This window comes from Ovis canadensis, chromosome 7 (assembly GCF_042477335.2).
Source record: "Ovis canadensis isolate MfBH-ARS-UI-01 breed Bighorn chromosome 7, ARS-UI_OviCan_v2, whole genome shotgun sequence".
NCBI classification, from domain to species: Eukaryota; Metazoa; Chordata; class Mammalia; order Artiodactyla; family Bovidae; genus Ovis; species Ovis canadensis.
Genome location: NC_091251.1, coordinates 24,119,640 through 24,141,773, shown reverse-complemented (window position 1 = coordinate 24,141,773; position 22,134 = coordinate 24,119,640). Strand labels below are relative to the sequence as shown.

Genomic DNA, 22,134 nt, shown 5'->3' with positions numbered 1-22,134 from the left:
TCTGTTCCTCCAAAATTTTTAACAACCAAAACGTGAAGCTTCCCAATTCATTCTTCCACCAACCCGGTATTTTCTGAACACATAACACGTGTCACGCACGATGCCATGCTCTAGCAGAAGGACTGTGTCTAAGAGGGCACACTCTGGGGGTACAACCATTACTACCAAAATAGGATGCTTGTGGTGATAGAGGTGGATGTGTTTAGAATATTAGTTACTACCAAATTAACAAAGAGCTGTGAGGAATTCAAACCTAAGGTAAGTAATTACTTTATTACAGTTTCTCCCAGTATATCACTATCAAACAGGAACCCAGGTGACAATACTGGGTAGGAACAAATCTGATAGAGATAAAGGATTTAACAATAGCTCAAAACCTATCAGGAAGGGACCAGCCTGGGCACAGCTCAGGAGTTTTAGAGGAAGACACCTCCAGTAGGATCTTTCCCCAGAGGCTCTATAGCAACATCACCTAAAGTCGCGCTACCCAGGCTCCGCAGTAATGTGTTAAAAATAAATGTTAGCAGAAATTATGATAGTTGAAAATAATTCCCATAATATTTGTAGTTCATATTATTGTCAGGAGTATATTAACCTTAAGAGGAAAGAAACTTTCCATTTGACCAAATATTGCCACAAGAATATCAATTAGCACACCTTAATAAAGAGTTAATGAGATTTATGTGTTTCTTTACAGCCCTAGACAATCTTTCCTTTTTGGATCATTTGATGATTTCTAGACGTCAACAATGACTAGTGGGGGAAATGGCCTTTATTAGCATTTAGACTCTTTACTATCTGAGCCACCAGGGAAGCCCACCTTTGAGATTACAGTGCCTCAGTCTCCTATATCTCTATCTGACTTGCCTCAGGAGTGTTACATAAGGTTTCCTCAATCAACAAATAAAGATTAATTGATACTTAGTGAAGTAAGACTAAATATTATCTTTTTCTAAATGTTCCCTTTCTTAATGCCATCTTAAAGCTGGGAAGTGACATTTTCCTTACAGTTTCCAAACTTTTTGGCTATATCTATTTTAGAAAATAGAGCTAAGAATTTTTAGACTCTAGATCTATAATCTTACCTCTATTTTAAATTTTATTTATTTTGCACATTTTAACACTTTTGTAGGACTCAAAAAGTATCTGAAAAGTTGAAGAGTGAAAAGTCTACCTCCAATTCTTTCTCCTCATCCTAGCTTTCCCATTCTGTTTCCATAAATCAATCATCAGTTTCTTGTGAAACTATGAAATATTTATACTAAATGCATACAAGAACTGAAGAGTCTCTTGATGAAAGTGAAAGAAGAGAGTGAAAAAGCTGGCTTAAAATTCAACATTCAAAAAATGAAGATCATGGCATCTGGTCCCACTACTTCATGGCAAATAGATGGGGAAACAATGGAAACAATGAGAGACTTTATTTTCTTGGGCTCCAAAATCACTGCAGATGGTGACTGCAGCCATGAAATCAAAAGACACTGGCTCCTTGGAAGAAAAGCTATGACCAACTTAGACAGCATATTAAAAAGCAGAGACATTACCTTGCCAACAAAGGTCCATCTAGTCAAAGCTATGGTTTTTCCAGTAGTCATGTATGGATGTGAGAGATGGACTATAAAGAAAGTTGAGTTCCAAAGAATTGATGTTTATGAACTGTAATGCCGAAGACTCTTGCGAGTCCCTTGGACTGCAAGGAGATCCAACCAGTCAATTCTAAAGGAAATCAGTCCTGAATATTCTTTGGAAGGACTGATGCTGAAGATGAAACTCCAATACTATGGCCACCTGATACAAAGAACTGACTCAGTGGAAAAGACCCTAATGCTGGGAAAGACTGAAGGCAGGAGGAGAAGGGGACAACAGAGGATGAGACGGCTAGATGGCATCACTGACTCAATGGGTATGAGTTTGAGCAAGTTCCGGAAGTGGGTGATGGACAGGGAAGCCTGGCACACTGTAGTCCATGGGGTCTCAAAGAGTCAGACACAACTGAGCAACTGAACTGAACTGAAATGCATACATGCGATAAATATATATTATATATGCCTTTGTTAGATGACTATTTCTCCTAGATGTCTCAATGTTTCTGTGCAGTCCAGCTCTCCTGAATATGAAAACTGATTGGACACAAAGATGGAAAATGTCTCCTCTTAATCTTGTTTTTTTTTTTTTTCTGAAGCCATCTGCTTCCATTCAAAGGTAATAAAATCTTTCTTATCTTCCCTGGAGCTACACTCTTATATTTAGGGACAGAAACCTTTATCTCCCACTCCAGGGAATTTAGTTAAATTCCAGAGAAAAAGATAAGCACTCTATCTCTAGAAGGAAAAAGTAGATATGCCAGCTCCTATATAAACTAAGAGATTCATAATTTAAGCTCTTCTCCAAACCTTGCTGTAAATACAGATGTTAAGAATACAGCTTTCACCTTGCAGCTCCGTGGAGAACTGGATAAACCAATCCAGTGCTATTACTCTGACCGCTGTTATTGCTGTGTGTGATTGCCAATTCCAAGACTTGGCATTTCCACAGGTATATATGTAAGGACAGTAACATCAAAGACCCTTCACTTCCTTTCTTATACACACAGAATTCTGTAATACTCTAAACACTTGGTTTATTGCATTAATATATCCTGAAAAATCAATGTGTGAAAAATCTTAATAGACCATTAAGTCAACATACTTTTAATCACTGATGTTTTAGGAATATTTTAAATGTCCCACCAAAAAAAAAAAATCACAATTTAATTGGCCATTATGGTTCAAAAATATGCAGTTCTATAACTATTTATTGTAGGATTACCCTAGTTTACTGGAGAAGGCAATGGCACCCCACTCCAGTATTCTTGCCTGGAAAATCCCATGGATGGAGCAGCCTTGGTAGGTTGCAGTCCATGGGGTCGCTAAGAGTCGGACCCGACTGAGCGACTTCCCTTTCACTTTCATGCACTGGAGAAGGAAACGGCAACCCACTCCAGTGTTCTTGCCTGGAGAATCCCAGAGACAAGGGAGCCTGGTAGGCTACCGTCTATTGGGTCACACAGAGTTGGACACGACTGAAGTGACATAGCAGCAGCAGTAGCAGCATGGTTCGAAAATATGCAGTTCTATAACTATTTATTGTGGGATTACCCTAGTTTACTGGAGAAGGCAATGGCACCCCACTTCAGTACTCTTGCCTGGAAAATCCCATGGATGGAGGAGCCTGGTAGGTTGCAGTCCATGGGGTCGCTAAGAATCGGACACGACTGAGCGACTTCACTTTCACTTTTCACTTTCACGCATTGGAGAAGGAAATGGCAACCCACTCCAGTGTTCTTGCCTGGAGAATCCCAGGGATGGGGGAGCCTGGTGGGCTGCCGTCTCTGGGGTCGCACAGAGTCGGACAGGACTGAAGCGACTTAGCAGCAGCAACCCTAGTTTACACTTGTTATTCTAAGATTTTACTAACTCAATCCTTCCTCTATTTTCTGAGACTAAGAAATTGTCTAAGACCTTAATCTTTTCTGTTTCAAGTATAAATAACTGTAGATTACTAATCACATACAAATTTATCCGTATGTGTGTATTAGAAGATAATGGAAGAAAAGAACCCATTTACAATAGGAATAGAAGACATAAAATGCCTAGTAATAAATTTTACTGTCCAAACTTCTACAAAGAAAAAATTAAAACACTACTAGAGGATAAAAAACTTGAATAAATGGAAAGACATCTGGTTATGGGATGGGACGATTCATTCAAAGATGCCAAGTATCCCTAAAATAACTTATAAATTTAATGCCAGTAGGATTTAGTCAGGGAGAAGAAGAAATTGGACAACCCAATTTTAAATGTCACATGTAAATAGAATAAAAATGTAATTCTAGAAAAAGAAATATGAAGGGACCTGGATCTTTCGCATGTGCTGTGTTGTGCTGTGCTTAGTCGCTCAGTCGTGTCCAGGATCTTTCAGGCAGTATATTATAAAGCCTCAGTAATTAAGGTAACAGTAAAAAAAAAAAAAGAAAAAAAAAAAAACACAAGACAGATTAATGAAACAGAAAGTCCAAAGTAGGCCCAAATATATATGAGCATTTAGTATAAAAAACGGCATCTCTTTAGATTAATCTCAGTTCTGTTGGGATAACTATTTAACCACCTGATTACTATATAGCTAAATTCATTGCTCATACCATTCACCAAGTTAAATTCCAAACAAAGCAAAGATTTAAACGTAAAAATGAACCACTAAGACATTAAGAGGAGAAATACACCCATATAAATAGAATCTGATCTTTGACAAAGGAGCAAAAGCAATTTAGTGGAGAAAGGCTAGACTTTTCAAAAAAGGGTGCTAAAGCAACTGGACATCCACATGCCAATAAGTGCACCTAGACACTGACTATACACCTTTCACAAAAAATAACAAGAGACCTAAATGTAAGACACAGAAGAAAATCTTGGTGACCTTGGATTTGGCAATGAATTTTTAGATACAACCTAAAGCATGATCCATGAAAAAAAAATTGTAGTGTTGGATTTCACTATTATTAAAAATTTCCGCTCTACAAAAGACACTATTAAGAGGATGAAGAACAAGCCACAGACTGGGAGAAAACATTTGCAAAACATATATATCTGATAAAGGGCTTGTATCCAAAACATATAAAAGAACTCTTAAACTCAACAATGAGAAAAAAAAAAAAGCATTTACAATATGAGCAAAAGATCTGAGCAGATACCCCACCAAAGAAAATATACATATGTCAAATAAGCATATTAAAAGATACTCAATATCATATGTCCTTAGGAAACTGCAAATTAAAAGGAAATACCACTACACACCCAATAGAATAGCTACAGTTAAAAAGAGAAAGAAGAAAATTAGCAATACCAAATGTTGGTGGGGATGTGTAGCAACAGAAACTCATTCAACGTAGGTGGTAATGCAAAATGATACAGTTTGGAGACGGTTTGGCAGGTTTTTACAAACCGAATCAGTCTTAAAATATGATTGAGAAATCACACCCCAAAGATTTAACCCAAATGAGTTGAAAAACCACATCAATAGAGAAAACCTACACATGAGCTTTATAGCAACTTTAATGATAACTGCCAAAACTTGGAAGCAAGCAAGATGTCCTTCAACAGGTGAAGAGCTAAACAGTGATATATCCATACAATGGAATATTACTCAGCAATAAAAAAAGACATGAGCTACCAAGCCATGAAAAGACATGCAGGAATCTTAAAACATACTGCTAATTATATGCAGCAGCCAATTTGAAAAGGGTACATGCTGTATGATTCTGAAACCGAGCCCCCTCTAAAATCAAGTCCCCCTGACAACTTTATGATTAACTTCTATATCCAAAACTGTATTCCTTTCTTGCCCCCTCTGACCTCAACCCTGTGCTAACCGAACAGTAATCAACAGAGTCAGATGACTAAAGTTGCTGCTGTCTATAACATTGTTAACATACTAAAACTGCTGTCATGGATAACTTATCATTAAGGTATAGACTCAGGTTTCTTTCTCCAGGGCAGGATGAGCTATCAGACCTCCCCGACTCCCCACCCTTCCGGGGTCATGATCCACCCAACCAGATGTTAGTAAACTGTAGGTATCCTGACTTCTGAAACTACAACTAAGAAATGTCACAGAAATGTCACTAGACAATGAATAACCCCAGCTTCTCTGTTCTTCTCCCCCAGCTCCTAACTCAGAGACCAAATTGGAGTGGACTTGAGGTTTGTCTCTCACTCACTTGCTCAGCAGCCTGCAATAAATCCTTACTTTGCTGCAGTCACTGTCAGAGCTTGGCTTTCTGTGAAAATCTGACACATGAGCCCTTTTTCTGGGTTACAGTTCTATCTACATGACCCTCAAAAAGGCAAAACTATACAGTAAAAAGATCAGAGGTTGGGGAGTGGCAGAGAAAGATAACTAAGAGGAGTGCAGGGGATTTTTAGGGCTGTGAAACTTATCCTTTGATAAATAATGATGGATACATGTCATTATACATTTGTATACACACAACTACACAACAAAGAGTAAATCCTAATAAAAAGTATGCACTTTGGTTAATAATAATGTGTCAATATCAATTCATCAACTGTAACAAAGGTACCACACCAATGTAATATGGTAACAGAGGACACTGAGTACAGAGAAGAAATGAAGAATTCTCTGTATTGTCTGTTCAATTTTCTGTAATCCCAAAACTGCTCTAAAAACTAATCTGCTAAGTTTTTAAGTGAATTCCTTTGTAACAAAAGCAAAAGGGAGACCTTGGTACAACTTAAAATCCAGAAGTCAAAAGAGAAAAGATAAATTTGACCTGATAATATATTTTTTAAAAAATAGGGAAATTCAAAAGATAAATGACAAACAGGAAAATGTACAGTTTCTATCTCCCTTATATACAGAAAGCACTTTGAAATTAATAAGAATTAAAGTTCAAAATGTGATAGAAAAATGGGCAAAAAGTTCAGCAACAAGTTCAGTTTCATTTCTATGAACGGTATGCAACTGAAAAGAGTACAAGAGAGGAACTGCTTGCCAGGAACTGGGTATTTCAAACTGATGCTCTTAGCACAAAGAAGTAGAATGATGGCTTAAGAGGCATTCTCTTTTCTCGTGGAGGAAAAAAAAAAAGTACAGCTCTGATATGGCATTCTATTTATTCAGCACCGTTCTTCAAGATTCTAAACATCATTACCGAAAATTTTTGTAAAGTACTGTATTCCACAAGTCATTTTTCTTCTACTTTAAACAAAAATGAGGACATTGCCTCTTTGGCATTCTACTTTCCTGATATTTCTTTTTTTCTGCCCAGTTTCTTCTTCCTCTATATGTTTGTACTGTCCTAGAATGCTCCCTAGATGACCTACATGTTGACAACACTCCTCAGGAATGGAAATTCCTTCAACTGCCTACTTGAGACTCAGATAAGATGACCATCTGACTTATTAAACTAGACTCATTTTTTCCTGTAACCTTGCCCTTCTTCCTTTGCCTATATCAGATGGTGATCAGATTAGATTTGGGGTAGAGTGAGGAGGGAAGGAAGGAAAAGAAGAGATCAGGGATTATTCAAATTAATCGCTACCAAATTCAGTTAATTTCTCCTCTCAGAGGGCTTTTCTGAGAAGGCAATGGCAACCGACTCTAGTCCTCTTGCCTGGAAAATCCCATGGACGGAGGAGCCTGGTAGGCTACAGTCCATGGGGTCACAAAGAGTCAGACACGACTGAGCAACTTCACCTTCACTTTTCACTTTCCTGCATTGGAGAAGGAAATGGCACCCCACTCCAGTGTTCTTGCCTGGAGAATCCCAGGGATTGGGGGAGCCTGGTGGGCTGCCGTCTATGGAGTCGCAGAGAGTCAGACATGACTGAAGCGACTTAGCAGCAGCAGCAGCAGCAGCAGAGGGTTTTCCTGGTGGCCTGGTGGTTAAGAATTTGCCTCGCAATGCAGGGGACGCGGATTTGATCCCTGACTGGGGAACCAAGAGTCCCATAGGCTGCGGGGCAACTAAGCTCATGGCCTCAATTACTGAGCCCGCATACTCTGGAGACTCTGTTCCACAACTAGAAAGTCTGTGCACCACAACAAAAGATCCCACAGGACACAACAAAGACCCCTTGGCCGCAACTAAGACCCAACACAACCAAACAAATAAGTATTTCTTAAAAATTTCACCTCCTCACCATTAAAAAGAAACCTCCTCTTTGCTGTCTTTATTTCCCTAGATTCTACAATGGCCACACAATGGTGTCTACATGTATGTGGATCCCATGGACTTGTCTCTCACCCACCAGAAAGAGCTCTTAAGTGCTAATCTGATCACATCTCTTACTGCCTACAACCTTCTGCTGAACAATCAGGTAATTAGGACAAAGAGTAAAAGCCACAACCAAGCCTTTATTTACTCACTGGGACAGTTCAGTTCAGTTCAGTCACTCAGTCGTGTCCGACTCTCTGTGACCCCATGAATTGCAGCACGCCAGGCCTCCTCATCCATCACCAACTCCCAGAGTTCACTCAGACTCATGTCCATTGAGTCCATGATGCCATCCAGCCATCTCATTCTCTGTTGTCCCCTTCTCCTCCTGCCCCCAATCCCTCCCATCATCAGAGTCTTTTCCAATGAGTCAACTCTTCGCATGAAGTGAAAAGAAGAGAAGTGAAAAGCAAAGGAGAAAAGGAAAGATATAAGCATCTGAATGCAGAGTTCCAAAGAATAGCAAGAAGAGGTAAGAAAGCCTTCCTCAGCGATCAATGCAAAGAAATAGAGGAAAACAACAGAATGGGAAAGACTAGAGATCTCTTCAAGAAAATTAGAGACACCAAGGGAACATTTCATGCAAAGATGGGCTCGATAAAGGACAGAAATGGTATGGACCTAATAGAAGCAGAAGATATTAAGGAGAGGTGGCAAGAATACACAGAAGAACTGTACAAAAAAGATCTTCATGACCCGGATAATCACGATGGTGTGATCACTCATCTAGAGCCAGACATACTGGAATGTGAAGTCAAGTGGGCCTTAGAAAGCATCACTATGAACAAAGCTAGTGGAGGTGATGGAATTCCAGTAGAGCTATTTCAAATCCTGAAAGATGATGCTGTGAAAGTGCTGCACTCAATATGCCAACAAATTTGGAAAACTCAGCAGTGGCCACAGGACTGGAAAAGGTCAGTTTTCATTCCAATCCCAAAGAAAGGCAATGCCAAAGAATGCTCAAACTACTGAACAATTGCACTCATCTCACACGCTAGTGAAGTAATGCTCAAAATTCTCCAAGCTAGGCTTTAACAATATGTGAACCGTGAACTTCCTGATGTTCAAGCTGGTTTTAGAAAAGGCAGAGGAACCAAAGATCAAATTGCCAACATCTGCTGGATCATGGAAAAAGCAAGAGAGTTCCAGAAAAACATCTATTTCTGCTTTGTTGACTATGCCAAAGCCTTTGACTGTGTGGATCACAATAAACTGCGGAAAATTCTGAGAGAGATGGGAATACCAGACCACCTGACCTGCCTCTTGAGAAATCTGTATGCAGGTCAGGAAGCAACAGCTAGAACTGGACATGGAACAACAGACTGGTTCCAAATAGGAAAAGTAGTCAAGGCTGTATATTGTCACCCTGCTTATTTAACTTCTATGCAGAGTACATCATGGGAAACGCTGGACTGGAAGAAACACAAACTGGAATCAAGATTGCCAGGAGAAATATCAATAACCTCAGATATGCAGATGACACCACCCTTATGGCAGAAAGTGAAGAGGAACTAAAAAGCCTCTTGATGAAAGTGAAAGAGGAGAGTGAAAAAGTTGGCTTAAAGCTCAACATTCAGAAAACGAAGATCATGGCATACGGTCCCATCACTGGGACAGTGCTAGAGGCAAAAGGGGAGGAGAGACACTAACTCCACAAGCTCCATTCCCTTCCCAAACCACAGAACAGCTCCAGGCCAAAGCCACTGGGCACAGGAGTCATCTCATTCAAGGAGCCCCAAAGAGCTGGCTCCTATCTCTGATGTGAGTGGGCACCTTTCCTCTATGAGGCCTGCTGGACAAAGCCTGCAGCTGCCTGTGTGGTTGGGCCTGGAAGATCCTACAAGGACTGTGGCCCAGAGTTGGCCTCCTCAACCATGCCAACTTCTCTGCTCTCACCTCCTGCTTTACATACATTTGAAACGCAGTAAAAACTACCCTCTGCAAACTATCTTGACCTCCCTGCCTGGGCTCATAGTTCCCTCTGCTTCTTCCACCTTTCATTTCTTCACTGAGCAAACCCCTGTTTTTCCTTTAAGACCCACCCCAAATGTTTCCTTCAGGAAGGCTTCTTACCAAATCATTCTAGACCCAAGGAAATATTCTCTATCCTGTTGACGTTTAAGCCCTTATGAAGCTCTGTTTCACTTACTATATAATATTTTCTGTTTATATATCTGTCTTTGCAACAAAATGCTAAATTCTTAGAGGACAGAACTGTATCTTATTCTGTTTTGCATCTCCAATGCCTTAACAAGTATCTGGTACATAGCAGGACCCTGGGAATACTCTATTTGTGGTACTGAAAGTGAAAGTGAAGTCGCTCAGTCGTGTCCAACTCTTTGGGACCCGGTGGACTGTAGCCTACCAGGCTCCTCTGTCCATGGGATTCTCCAGGCAAGAGTACTGGAGTGGGTTACCATTTCCTTCTCCAGGGGATCTTCCCGACCCAGGGATCGAACCTGGGTCTCCAGCATTGGAGGCAGACGCTTTAACCTCTGAGCCACCAGGGAAGCCATTTGTGGTATTAGTGTCCTATAAATCAGCTTTTGTACAGCAAAGGAACAGGACACCACAGCAAGATTGAATGACATAAGCCCCACAGGCTACCCAGTTCAGGTAACAGGGTCTCCAGCTCGGGCAGCCTCTCCACCTCTACTCCCCAATAGTTTCAAAACCACCTTTGTCATGGAGCTAGCGTGAACCTGCTGCTCCAGAATTTGCTGTCAAACTTGTCAAAGACAAGCTTAGTATCCCCTCCCCCATCCCTTAAAGAACCTTTCTCTGATTCTTCACCCTTATTTCTGGGTCAAAGATAGTCATTGGGTGTCCACTGTAAAAAGAGCATAAATGAGTAACCTTCTTGAGAACTAATACATCTATGACTTGAATTTTTTGCTAAGCTTTTTATCACCCCCACTATCAAGATAGCCATCCCTTCTTTATCCTGGGACAGCCCAGGAGCTCTCTGGAATTCCTTCTTCAAAAGACCATCTCTTATCACTTACAACTAGCTGTTCAGGCCACAGGCCTCAGGGTTCACAGTTAGCAGAGATTTCTAAAGACTATTCACTAATATTAGTACTGGAACATGTGATAACCGCACCTTTTCACCTTTGAAGTTGAGAATGTCCTGTAACTTAACTTTCACCCAGGGTTTCCCTCATGGGTCAGCGGGTAAAGAATCTGCTTGCAGTGCAGGAGACACAGGAGATGTGAATTTGATTCCTGGGTTGGGAAGATCCCCTGGAGAAGGCAATGGCAACCCACTCCAGTATTCTTGCCTGGAAAATCCCATGGACAGCAGAGTTTGGTGGGCTACAGTCCATAGGGTCACAAAAAGTCAGACATGACTGAGTGACTAACACGAAATTTCACCCAAAGTCTCATTTTTGTGAGAATCAGGTAGAAGAGAAGGAAGATGGGAGCCACGCAGAAAACAAGATACTCAATGTCAGAAAAGGTCTCAGTGGCAAAAGAACCACAGTAAACGTTAAATTGAAAAAGTCCATGCAAAGTCATGTCCTGAAAAGTCGTAGCTGTTAGCTCTGTCACCAAAGATATTGCTTCATTTGAGGAGGAATGGACTCCAGGTGAGTCTGAATCCCAGGCCTAATGATTCCATGCTAGGAGAGTTAAATTAGATTCACTCACTCAATAAACATTCAATATGTGCTGAGGATATCTGAAATGTTTCTGTACTTGCTGAGCAGGCACAGAGCTACAGACTCCAGAAAAAAATCAGGCAGGGGTGAAAAGGAGGCTAGACACTTCAAAAACCCTAGTAGGAATAGCAAAGATGAGCTTCTGACCTGGTAAAATCCTCACTCCACAGACAGAATCAAAGGCAAGAGCAATAGTATGACCCAGGTGGCCAGGTTGTACCATTTCCTACTTTTATGCAGAATATTTCCATGTTTCTGTATGCTTTGCCATTCAAGAAATTATAAATACCCTACATGGGAAAACAGGCTTCCCTTGTGGCTTAGCTGGTAAAGAATCTGCCTGCAATGTGGGAGTCCTGGGCTTGATCCCCGGTTGGGAAGATCCCCTGGAGAAGGGAAAGGCTACCGACTCCAGTATCCTTGCCTGGAGAATTCCATGGACTATTTAGTCCATGGGGTCGCAAAGAGTCAGACAAGACTGAGCAACTTTCACTTCACTACGTGGGAAAACAGACAAGCAATATGTATAAAACTGATGCTTACAAATATAATGTTAAGGCCCTAAAGTATTACAATGGATTGCAATTGTCTAAAATGAAATCAATAGATAAATAACAAATGAGTAAGTGAACAAGTGCCCCCTGAACTTACAAGAGAACATGAGCAACGATAGCATCCACGTCAAACAAGGTATCCGTTGGGAATTCTCTCAGTGGTATGTTGCCCCTGTAAAGCATTACAGAAAGATTTCCTTAGCATGCAATTCACTTGTGGCTCTAACACATGGACTGGAAGTTCTTTGATGTTAGAACCTGTGTCTTATCCACTATCCGATGCACCTACCAGAGCACTGGTCATAACACACACTCAAATACTTACTATACACACCTCATAGACAGGCTCACTTTGAAAAGCTTAGGCTCTGTGGTTGGCAAAAAGACTGGGAAAAAACCTGAGTCCCAACAAGGCTTCCTCCCAGCCTCCCTGTCTCACAGCATACACAGATGTCCCCAAATGGGCTGGGAAGGAGACAAGCAGAAGAGACAAAGAAGGGTCCTTAGCAGCAGGTCCTGGAGGAGAAAGGACCTGTCCCTACTTCCTAGGCCAAATCCCAAGAGTTTGCTGACTCAGATTAGCAGACCCCAGTGTGGAGAAATCTATAACCTGGAAATCTGTAGACCCCTCAAAAATAAAGTAGTAAGGCATTTATTTCACACCTAACCTGACATATCTACATAGAACATTACATATCCTAAGTGCTTGCTTACCAGGCATTTGCAGTCAAAGCTTACATAAGATTCTCATATAATATCCAAAACACCCCTGACAGTTAAGTATCATTCTCCTCAATCTATAGATTAGGAAGCCAACGTGGAAGTAACAAATTTATTACTTAGACTTTTTTGCTAAGCTTCATATGATCCCCACTACACAGAGCTTCCTTTTGGCTTCGTGACATTTTGTATACTTGAATATTTTAGAGGTATAGCTTTATATTTATCCATTCCAGTGGAAAAAAAAACTAGTTTACCTGAATAAATATGCTTTCATCAAATCCTTTTCACTTCCACAGTATTTCGATGTTTCTTCTGTGACACAATTAACCTTTAAAAGATTATATTTAACGCTTAAGAGTGTAGAGCAAATGGCAGTTTCTTGGTTAGGGAAACACAAAGGAAAGTTAAATAATAGTGCAGTGTATCTCCAGATCACATTTCTTATTTTACTTTTTTTCTGGCTTATATGCTGTAACTGCTCACTTATTCAACCGCTTGAGGGAACCCAGAGAAAGAAACCCGGAGAAAAGTTTCTATACCAAAGAGTTATATTTAATCATACACAATTCAATTCAATCTTATGAAGGAAGTGGGAGGCAATGACTTACAAAAGGAAGGAAACAATAAAGGCAAGACAAAAAAATCATGGGCAAAAGCCAGGAAACAGAGAAGTGAATGGTAAGTTGGAACCACAGAAGCATCTCAGTAGCTGGAACACACGTATGACAGATACTGCTGGTTCCCCACCACAAATCCATCTCACTCTTTTTGCTTCACTAACAGAATGTCACTAATAGCAAGTGCCCCCATTAAAAGACTTTTCCAGACTCCCCCAAAAGCTAAGGATAGCTATATAATGTTAGGAGAAGTCACAGGTTTGGCATTCCCAGGAGGGTCTTCGGAGAAGGCAATGGTACCCCACTCCAGTACTCTTGCCTGGAAAATCCATGGACGGAGGAGCCTGGTAGGCTGCAGTCCATGGGGTCGCTAAGAGTCAGACACGACTGAGCAACTTCACTTTCACTTTTCTCTTTCATGCATTGGAGAAGGAAATGGCAACCCACCCCAGTATTCTTGCCTGGAGAATCCCAGGGATGGTGGAGCCTGGTGGGCTGCCGTCTATGGGGCTGCACAGAGTCAGACACGACTGAAGCAACTTAGCAGAAGGGTCTTAAAGGAGGTTGACTGACACTCATGCTCTTCCCACTCCTTGCTGACAAAGAAAAAAACCTAACAAGACAGGTAGGCACCAGCGGTCATCACGGGCCATAAAGCATCCTTAAAGGAGAAACCCTTGCTAAGGATGGTGCAACAGAATGAGTCCCTGATGATTTTAGAGCAGCCGCAACACTCTTGATAGTTTACAGTGAAGACTCTATGTGAAAAGCAAGAGGACGATCCTGGCAGCAACATGCAGATGAAATGGAAGGCATGAGAGCACAAAGGCAAGGAAGCCAGCTGACAGAATATCACATCGGTACAGGTCAAAGCTTCCCTCGTAGCTCAGTCGGTAAAGAATCTGCCTGCAATGCAGGAGACCTGGGTTCCATTCCTGGGTCAGGAAGATCCTCTGGAGAAGGAAATGGCAACCCATCCAGTATTCTTGCCTGGAGAATTCCACAGAGGAGCCTAGCAGGCTACAGCCCATGGGGTTGCAAGAGTCAGATACGACTTAGTGACTAAACCACCACTACCACCACAGGTCAAGAAGGGCTTCCCTGGTGACTCAGAGCGTAAAGAATTCACCTGCAATGTGGGAGACTAGGTTGGATCCCTGGGTCAGGAAGATCCCCTAGAGGAGGCATGGCAACCCACTCCAGTATTCATGTCTGGAGAATCCCATGGACAGAGGAGCCTGGCGGGCTATAGTCCATAGGGTTGCAAGGAGTGGGACACCACTGAGTGACTAACACTTTCACTTTCACAGGTCAAGGATGATGGGGTCCTGAAGTAAAGCAGAAAAGGACAGAAGAGATTCAAGAGACTTTTCACAAATACAGAAAGTAAAACTAAGAAGACTGAGCATATAATATGCACCATGGGACACAGAGGGGAAGGAAAGAGAGAGAATGAAGAGGCTGTCAGACAGGGCAAGTGGGTTGCCCGCAACATAACTTACCAAAACTAAGGTTGGAGGAACAGTTAGTATTTTGTTTCGGATTCTGTTAAATTTGCATTTTTTTTTTTACTGGGTTCTTTGGTTGTTTTTGGTTTTGTTTTCAGGTTAACTTTAATGGAGTTTGAGGAAGCACAGTGACAAGTGGAAAAGCTACATTTGTTTTATTTTTCAAACAGCTACTAAAAGAGAACTGATACCCAGAAAAGATATGAGGAATAGAGAACCAGAATTAAAAGTCAGAGTATAGTCATATCCAAAAGCCAAGAACTTTACTGTAATTAAAAACAAATTTTTTTTAAGTCAGAGCATAGCGGATGGTTGATGTTATGATAACAGATTTGTGCCTTCATTCACTCAAAACACATTTGAACCCCTATCATATGTTAGTCACTATTCTCTTCATTGGGAGCACAGTTACGTTCCAAATTAAAATCTTTCTCTTTAGAACTCATATTCTAAAAGCACAGATAGACCATTTAAAAACTAAATAATATGTAATGTTAAGTACTATGAAGGAAAAAAAAAAACTTACTATGGGGATAGTGTATGACCTAAAGAAGGCTTACCTTCATCAAAGAAGGATTCTCTGAGGATGTAACATGTGAACAAAGAAGTGAAGTAATGGAGTGATGGATGCAAATATATAAATATGTGGAAGAGATGAGGGGGAAATAACTGCAAAGGCCTTATGGAAATACACATCTAGCAGGTTCAAGTAACAAAAAGACAACTAGCAAGTGTCAGGAATAAACTGAGGAAGGGGGAGGAACAGAAAGTGAGATAAAAGGAAGTTAGTATCCAAAGAGGAGTTTCGATTTTAACACAACTGTAATGGGAAGACTTTCTGAGATCTGATACTTTTGCTTACATGTGGAGAAGGGTTTGGTGAGACAAAAGTGAAAGGAGAAAGGCCAAATAGGCAGCTGTTGTGGTTTCCCAGAGGAGAAGTGAGGATGTTTGGACAAGATACTGGAAATGAAGATACCGGAAGTGGTCAAGTTTGCATGGTTTTGATAGTAGAACCTGAGTGAAAATGAAGGTCGCTCAGTCGTGTCCGACTGTTTGCAACCCTATGACTGTACAGTCCATGGAATTCTCCCGGTCAGAATACTGGAGTGGGCAGCCTTTCCCTTCTCCAGGGGATCTTCCCAACCCAGGGATTGAACCCAGGTCTCTCGTATTGCAGGCAGATTCTTTACCAGCTGAGCCACAAGGGAAGCCTAAGAATATGGGAGTGGATATCCTAGCCCTTGTCCAGCAGATCTTCCTGAACCAGGAATTGAACCGGGGTCTCCTTCATTGGAGGCGGATTCTTTACCAGTTGAGCTTCCAGGGAAGTAGAACCTGAAGAACTTATTAATGGATTGGTTATGATAGAAAAAAGATGACCTAAAGGTTTTTTGCTTTTAAATCTACATTGATAAAGTAATATAGTCACACCAGCTTTCTTTTGGTTATTATTTGCATGATATAGTTTTTGTCCTTTATTTACTTTGAGAGTTTCTAAAGCCTTGAAGATGCATTTCTAAATATCTTACAATTGGGTTTGGTTATTGTTCCCAGCCTGACAATCGTTTTCTTAACTGGAACATTTATCCATTTGTAATTTAGTGTTTTCTTCATCTACATCTGCCTAAAGAAATCTTAACTTTTGAAGACAATCTCAAAATGCTACTTTTTGTGACGTCTTTCCCAATACCATAATATGACGTCCACTTCGATAATCATGTAAGACTTCTTTCTTTTAAACCTCTACAGCATTTTATTTGTACCTCTTATAGTGACCAAGTTCTGCCAGTTATTAAAATGGTCTGCAGGAATTATCTGGCAGTACAGTGGTTAGGACTCCAAGCTTTCACTGCCAAGGGCCCAGATTCAATCCTTGGTCAGGGAGCTATGATTCCCAAAGGTGTGCAATGTAGCCAGAAAAGAAAAGAAAAAAAAGTCTGTGAATGTGTTTTGGATATCTACTCTCCAAAGAAAAAGATCTCAGTCATTTTCCTATCTTGAGAAATGGAATATTTCCTGCTGTATCAGTAAACAAAGGATGTCACGGTCATCAGTGATGGCAGCCACCACCGAAGGTGGGCCCTGAGAAAACTCAGGATGTGAAAATATAGGATACTGGCACCAGATAGCTGAGGTACATATCAAAGGAATGATTTCAGTGAGCTCAGACTGTTGCATATTCTCATACACACAAAAGCGCTAAATTCCTTAACTTGAGATATCTGACTTTCCTTTAATTAACAGCAATCAATTTTGACATTCAAACTACCTGCCCTTTTTGACAAAACTCCTACAAAATCTGGTTGTCCCTGTCAACTCCTCAGAGCTCTTCTCTCAGGGTTACTTGAGATGCTGGCTCCTGGGTTTTAAGTCCTAAAAAGTCCCTCCTAAGAAAACATAACTCTCAACTTTTAGGTTGTGAATATTTTTTAAGTCTACAATCCAATAAGAGACTAAATAATAGTGAGCTCATTTCAATCTCATAAACAATACTGAGTATCTACTATGTACCAGGGACTGAGCTAGGTGCTCGAGGTCTAGGTCTATCTCTTTCACCACAGTTTCCTTTCCACACAACTTGAAGTCCTCAACTATAAAAGCTTTATGAACTGTTAGTTCATAAAGGTGATCTTTAGGCATGAACCTTCATATTCTACTCCAGTTAGCAGACACATAACTAGTCATTAGTTTACTGACTGCTAGATAAACAGTATGATTATCCCTTTGGAGTGTCATACCCAGTATTTTGTTTCTAAATCTCAATTTTTGTTCAAAGCTTGAGTGCCATTACCATTCTAGAGAATAAACTGGTTCACAGTTAATCGAGACCCTGAGACCTGTATACAAAGAAAACTGACATTTAAAAAAAAAAAAAAAAGTTTTTTTTTTAAGGTATATACATGCATGCTTTGTCGCTTAGTTGTGTCCAATTCTTTGTGATCTTTGGACTATAGCCCATCGGGCTCCTCTGTCCACAGGATTTTTCAGGCAAGAATACTGCAGTGGGTTGCCATTTCCTTCTCCAAGGAATATAACTATGATATAATAAGAAATATATATTTGGTCTCTACCCCTCGTTCCTGACACAGAGCTCCTGGCGGTGGTTATGGTGGTTCAGTTGCTAAGTCATGTCTGACGCTTGCAACCCCAGAGACTGTATCCCACCAGGCTCCTCTGTCCATGGGATTTCCAGGCAAAAATACTGGTGTGGACTGCTGTTTCCTCCTCCAGGGGATGTTCTTGACCCAGGGATCAAACCCTCCTGCACTGCAGCGGTCTCCCGCATTGCAGGGGTCTCCCACATTGTAGGCATATTCTTTACTGACTGAGCCTCTAGGGAAGCACCTAAAACCCTGTAATTTCCTGAATGATGGAGTGGTAGGAGTATCTTTTGTTCTAATATTTGGTCCTTTAACCCCAAATATAAGAGTTTCTAAAACCCCTGGAATCTCTGGTAGTGATAAGAGTGTCTGTCTGTATGCAAATGAAATGACTGGCAGTTGGGGCCCCTAGATAGCTTCAGGAAGGGTGCTGGTTGCCAGCAAAAGGCAAGGTTAGAGAGTGGTAACTTTCAGCCCCGCTTCCCAGCTCCTGCACTTGAGACTCTTCCAGATCTTGCCCATGTATTTCTTCCTGGCCGTTCCCGAGATTTCCTTTATAAGAAGCCAGTAACAGTTAAGGAAAGTCTTTCCCCAAGTTCTGTGAGTCACTGTAGCCAATTATGGACCCTGAGGATGGGGTTGTGAGAACCCCCATCTGTAGCCAAGTTCTACAGAAGTCGTAGGAAACCTGGGGATCTTTCACTCCCTGTGACTGGCAAATGAAGTGAGAGCCATCTCACAGGACTGTACCCTTCCCCTGAGGGGTCTGTGCTAACGCTGGGTTGTTGGTGTCAGACCTGCTTGGTGTGGAAAACAGACACATTTGGTGTCAGAAGTGTTCTGCGGTGAGAGTGAAGAGTTTCCCTTTAAAAGTCACAGTCAGTTAACTTTTCTGTGTTTCCTGCCCTGGGAACTCAAGCTGCAGGGATCAAGAGAGACAGTAGCCATCTCTCAAAGAAGGAAGGTTAATGAACTAGTAAAGAATAAACGTACACAGAAAGTCAGGGAGACACTGATCTGAAGGAATTTAATAATCATTGGGTAATTAATCATTCCACTTTCTGAGGTACAAATCCTAAGTTTAAACTAAATGAAAGGCTCATGAAGCCGTTTAAACCATGAAGCATCTGGAAATTTTCCATAATACTCCACAGCAAGTTTGAACACTTTCTGAGAAATTAAATATGTAATTTCAAATTAGGTTGTCTTAACATTTTTCTAAAAATAAATATGACAACCACAACAGAAGCAATTATAAAGATACAATATGAAACAAAAAACAAAAACACACACTTCAATTACTTCAATTTTGATACCTCAGTTTGTGCTAATACAAATGTTTTAATAGTTATGAATATCTATTATGATATATTTCTTAGGCAAAATAAAAAGAGCCTATATACAAGACTGAAAAAATGACACTATAGCTCCAATAGAATGCTTTACAAAATAAAGCTCTAAGAATTTTAAATAGCTTTTCCCTCTGTATTTGCACTAATTTGTACAATAATTTGGAACCATCTATACTTCTGCTTATTCTTATGAAACAAAGATAGAAAAAATATTTTTCCAGTTTGAAAAAAATGTGAAACAACATATTATTTTTAGATACTCACTCTTAGGTCACACAGCTGTAAAATGTTTGTCACTAATAATTTATTAACATAAATATGTTTTTACCTTTGCTACTGAAATTCCATAGTCCTGGAGAGGTTTAGCAGCCTCATTCAGTTCTTCAAGAAACATAGAAGTTCTTGGAGACTCTAAAATAAGAAATGTTTTATGAATGTTTTATGACTTGCCCCTTAGGAAAAATGAATTTTTAAAATTAAAGCCAAAAGCTGCAAACTGCAAAAGAAATATATTAGTTTGCTCAATTATATGCAACAACAAATAAGTAACTAAACAAACCCAATTACATAGTTTTGTACCCTATTTCCTATTGCCTCATTATTCTTATTTCTAATATTTTTATCATGAAATATTTTCATTTTGTGACCTTAAAAGCTTTCTAAACATAAACTGGACAAATAAATGTTTAATTTAAATGGAACAGTTGTCATTATTTTTCCAAGTTTAATACTATACACAACACACATGTACAAAAATTTCAAAATGATTTTAACATACCATTTCCAAACCCTAAGTATAATAAAGTGTTAGTCACTCAGTCGTGCCTGACTCTTTGTGACCCTATGGACTGTAGCCCTCCAGGCTCCTCTGTCCATGGAATTCTCTAGGTAAGAATACTGGCGTGGGTTGCCAAGAGATCTTCCCAACCCAGGGTTTTGAACCCAGGTCTCCTGCATTGGAGGCAAACTCTTTACCTTCTAAGCCACTAGAGAAGCCCTATAAGGGAGCCAACAAATATGTGAATTCACTTACTAATTCCAAGAATAGTATTTTTTAAGGCACGAGAAATTTTAATAGAACCGTGACAATGATCAGTTATGTTCAATAGCTGTATTAATTAATTCAGTATAATTAACAGTACGGTTAAAGCAGAGTATTAAGCATCAGTATTACTCTATTTAAAGTTTTAAAACACTTTAAAAATATTTACATGCTAAAAATATCAAAATGTTTACTTTTAGAAATGACAATGAAATGATATTACTCATAGCTAATTCTCACCTAGTATTTGCTATGGATTAGGGACATGAACTAAGTCACTTAATCGTCATGACAAATTTATAAAACACACACAACTTCCTCATTATGGATGACAAAAAAGACACACAGAGAGATTAAGTGACTTGACCCAGGTCACACAACAGGCGAAGAAGCAAAGTCAGGATTCAAACCTAGGTAGGCATATCACACTAGCAGCTTTAAAGCACATTTTATTAATCCTGACAATAAGTTCTCTCTGAGCATAACGATTAACCACCAATAGAAACATCACAAAAATCATATTAAAATATAAAAAATACTTACCAGCTTGACAAAAATAAACTAAGGTGGCTTTTCCTGGTTGCAATGTACTGAAGAATGTCTGAGGACTCAGCTCTGGAGAGTCTACTGCTGATGTATAAAAAATGCACATCATGACAAAAGAGATGCCAGCTCTAAACACACTGAACCTGGAAGACGTCATCAGCTGAGGCTGTATACAGACAGGAGAATCTATTTTTTCCACTGCTGTGTTCTGTTGCCCAGGACAATACCTGGTAAGCGTAGGTATTCGGCAAAGTTGTGCCCCAGGAATTTGTTAAATGAATGAATGAAGTAAAATCTGTAAAAAGAATAATATAAGAAATTCATCTCAGGTTTGATTTTGCTAATACTTTACTATTTCCTCCTAGTACAAATATGACAGGGGATGATATATAATGACATTGATTTGATAATACTATTAATTTTTGATACAAAAGATATCAAAGATGTCTGGAAAACACAATACTAAGTATATTATGTTTCATAGCTATTTACTGGTGTGTGTGTGCGCTCAGTTGTGTCTGACTCTTTGTGAACCTTTGAACTGTACAGTCTACTAGGCTCCTCTATCCATGGGATTTTTCAGGCAAGAATACTGGAGTGGGGTGCCATTTCCTCCTCCAGGGGATCTTCCCAACTTCAGGGATCAAATCTGAGCCTCCTGCATCTCCTGCATTGCAGGTGGATTTTTACCACTGAACCATCAGGGAAGCCCCACTTACTGGTGTGTGTTAAGCCGTCATTTCTAAGGATTCTAAAATTAATTCTCAAACATTACTCAATCCATTTTTTTTAAACAGGGCATTTAATCATTCTCTACCTAGAGTGGATTTACAATTAATACTCAAATACCAATTAAAACCACTGACATGAAAATGAGATCCAAAATATATGTCTACATTCTTTTTACTTTAAATCCTCTAGAATAGGGGTCCACAATCTCTGGGATCTAATGCCTGATGATCTGAGGTGGAGCTGATATAATGATTATAGAAATAAAGTGCATAATAAATGTAATACATTTGAATCATCTTGAAACCACCCTTCCTGCCCCCCACCCCCATAACATGGAAAACTTGTTTTCCACGAAACTGGTCCCTGGCACCAAAAAGGTTGGGGTCACCTACCCTAGAGGATATCTACTGAAACTATTTAAGAACATTCCTTCCAAATATACATTTAGTAACTTTTGATGGATTTAAACAGTTTAGAAAAGCAAGTAGGTCCTTCAACTCATATTTTAATTCAGTTCTAT

At 40.0% G+C, this 22,134-nt stretch overlaps 1 protein-coding gene and 1 non-coding gene across 4 annotated transcripts in view; both read right to left on the bottom strand.

Moving 5' to 3' along the window:
• The window catches only part of TXNDC16 (thioredoxin domain containing 16), a 94,752-nt gene that overhangs the window by 66,408 nt on the left and 6,210 nt on the right, over positions 1-22,134 (bottom strand). For all 3 annotated transcript variants that reach the window (XM_069597606.1, XM_069597605.1, XM_069597607.1), the window contains exons 3-6: positions 20,880-21,177; positions 19,623-19,705; positions 12,968-13,041; positions 12,088-12,162 (exon numbers count right to left, since the gene is read on the bottom strand). In XM_069597606.1, coding sequence (XP_069453707.1) covers positions 12,088-12,162; positions 12,968-13,041; positions 19,623-19,705; positions 20,880-21,039 — 392 coding nt within the window. In that variant the 5' untranslated portion in view covers positions 21,040-21,177. The remainder of the gene's footprint in view (positions 1-12,087; positions 12,163-12,967; positions 13,042-19,622; positions 19,706-20,879; positions 21,178-22,134) is intronic.
• On the bottom strand, positions 10,213-10,284 carry TRNAW-CCA (transfer RNA tryptophan (anticodon CCA)). The gene has a single exon. It is a non-coding gene; the product is annotated as a tRNA-Trp (tRNA).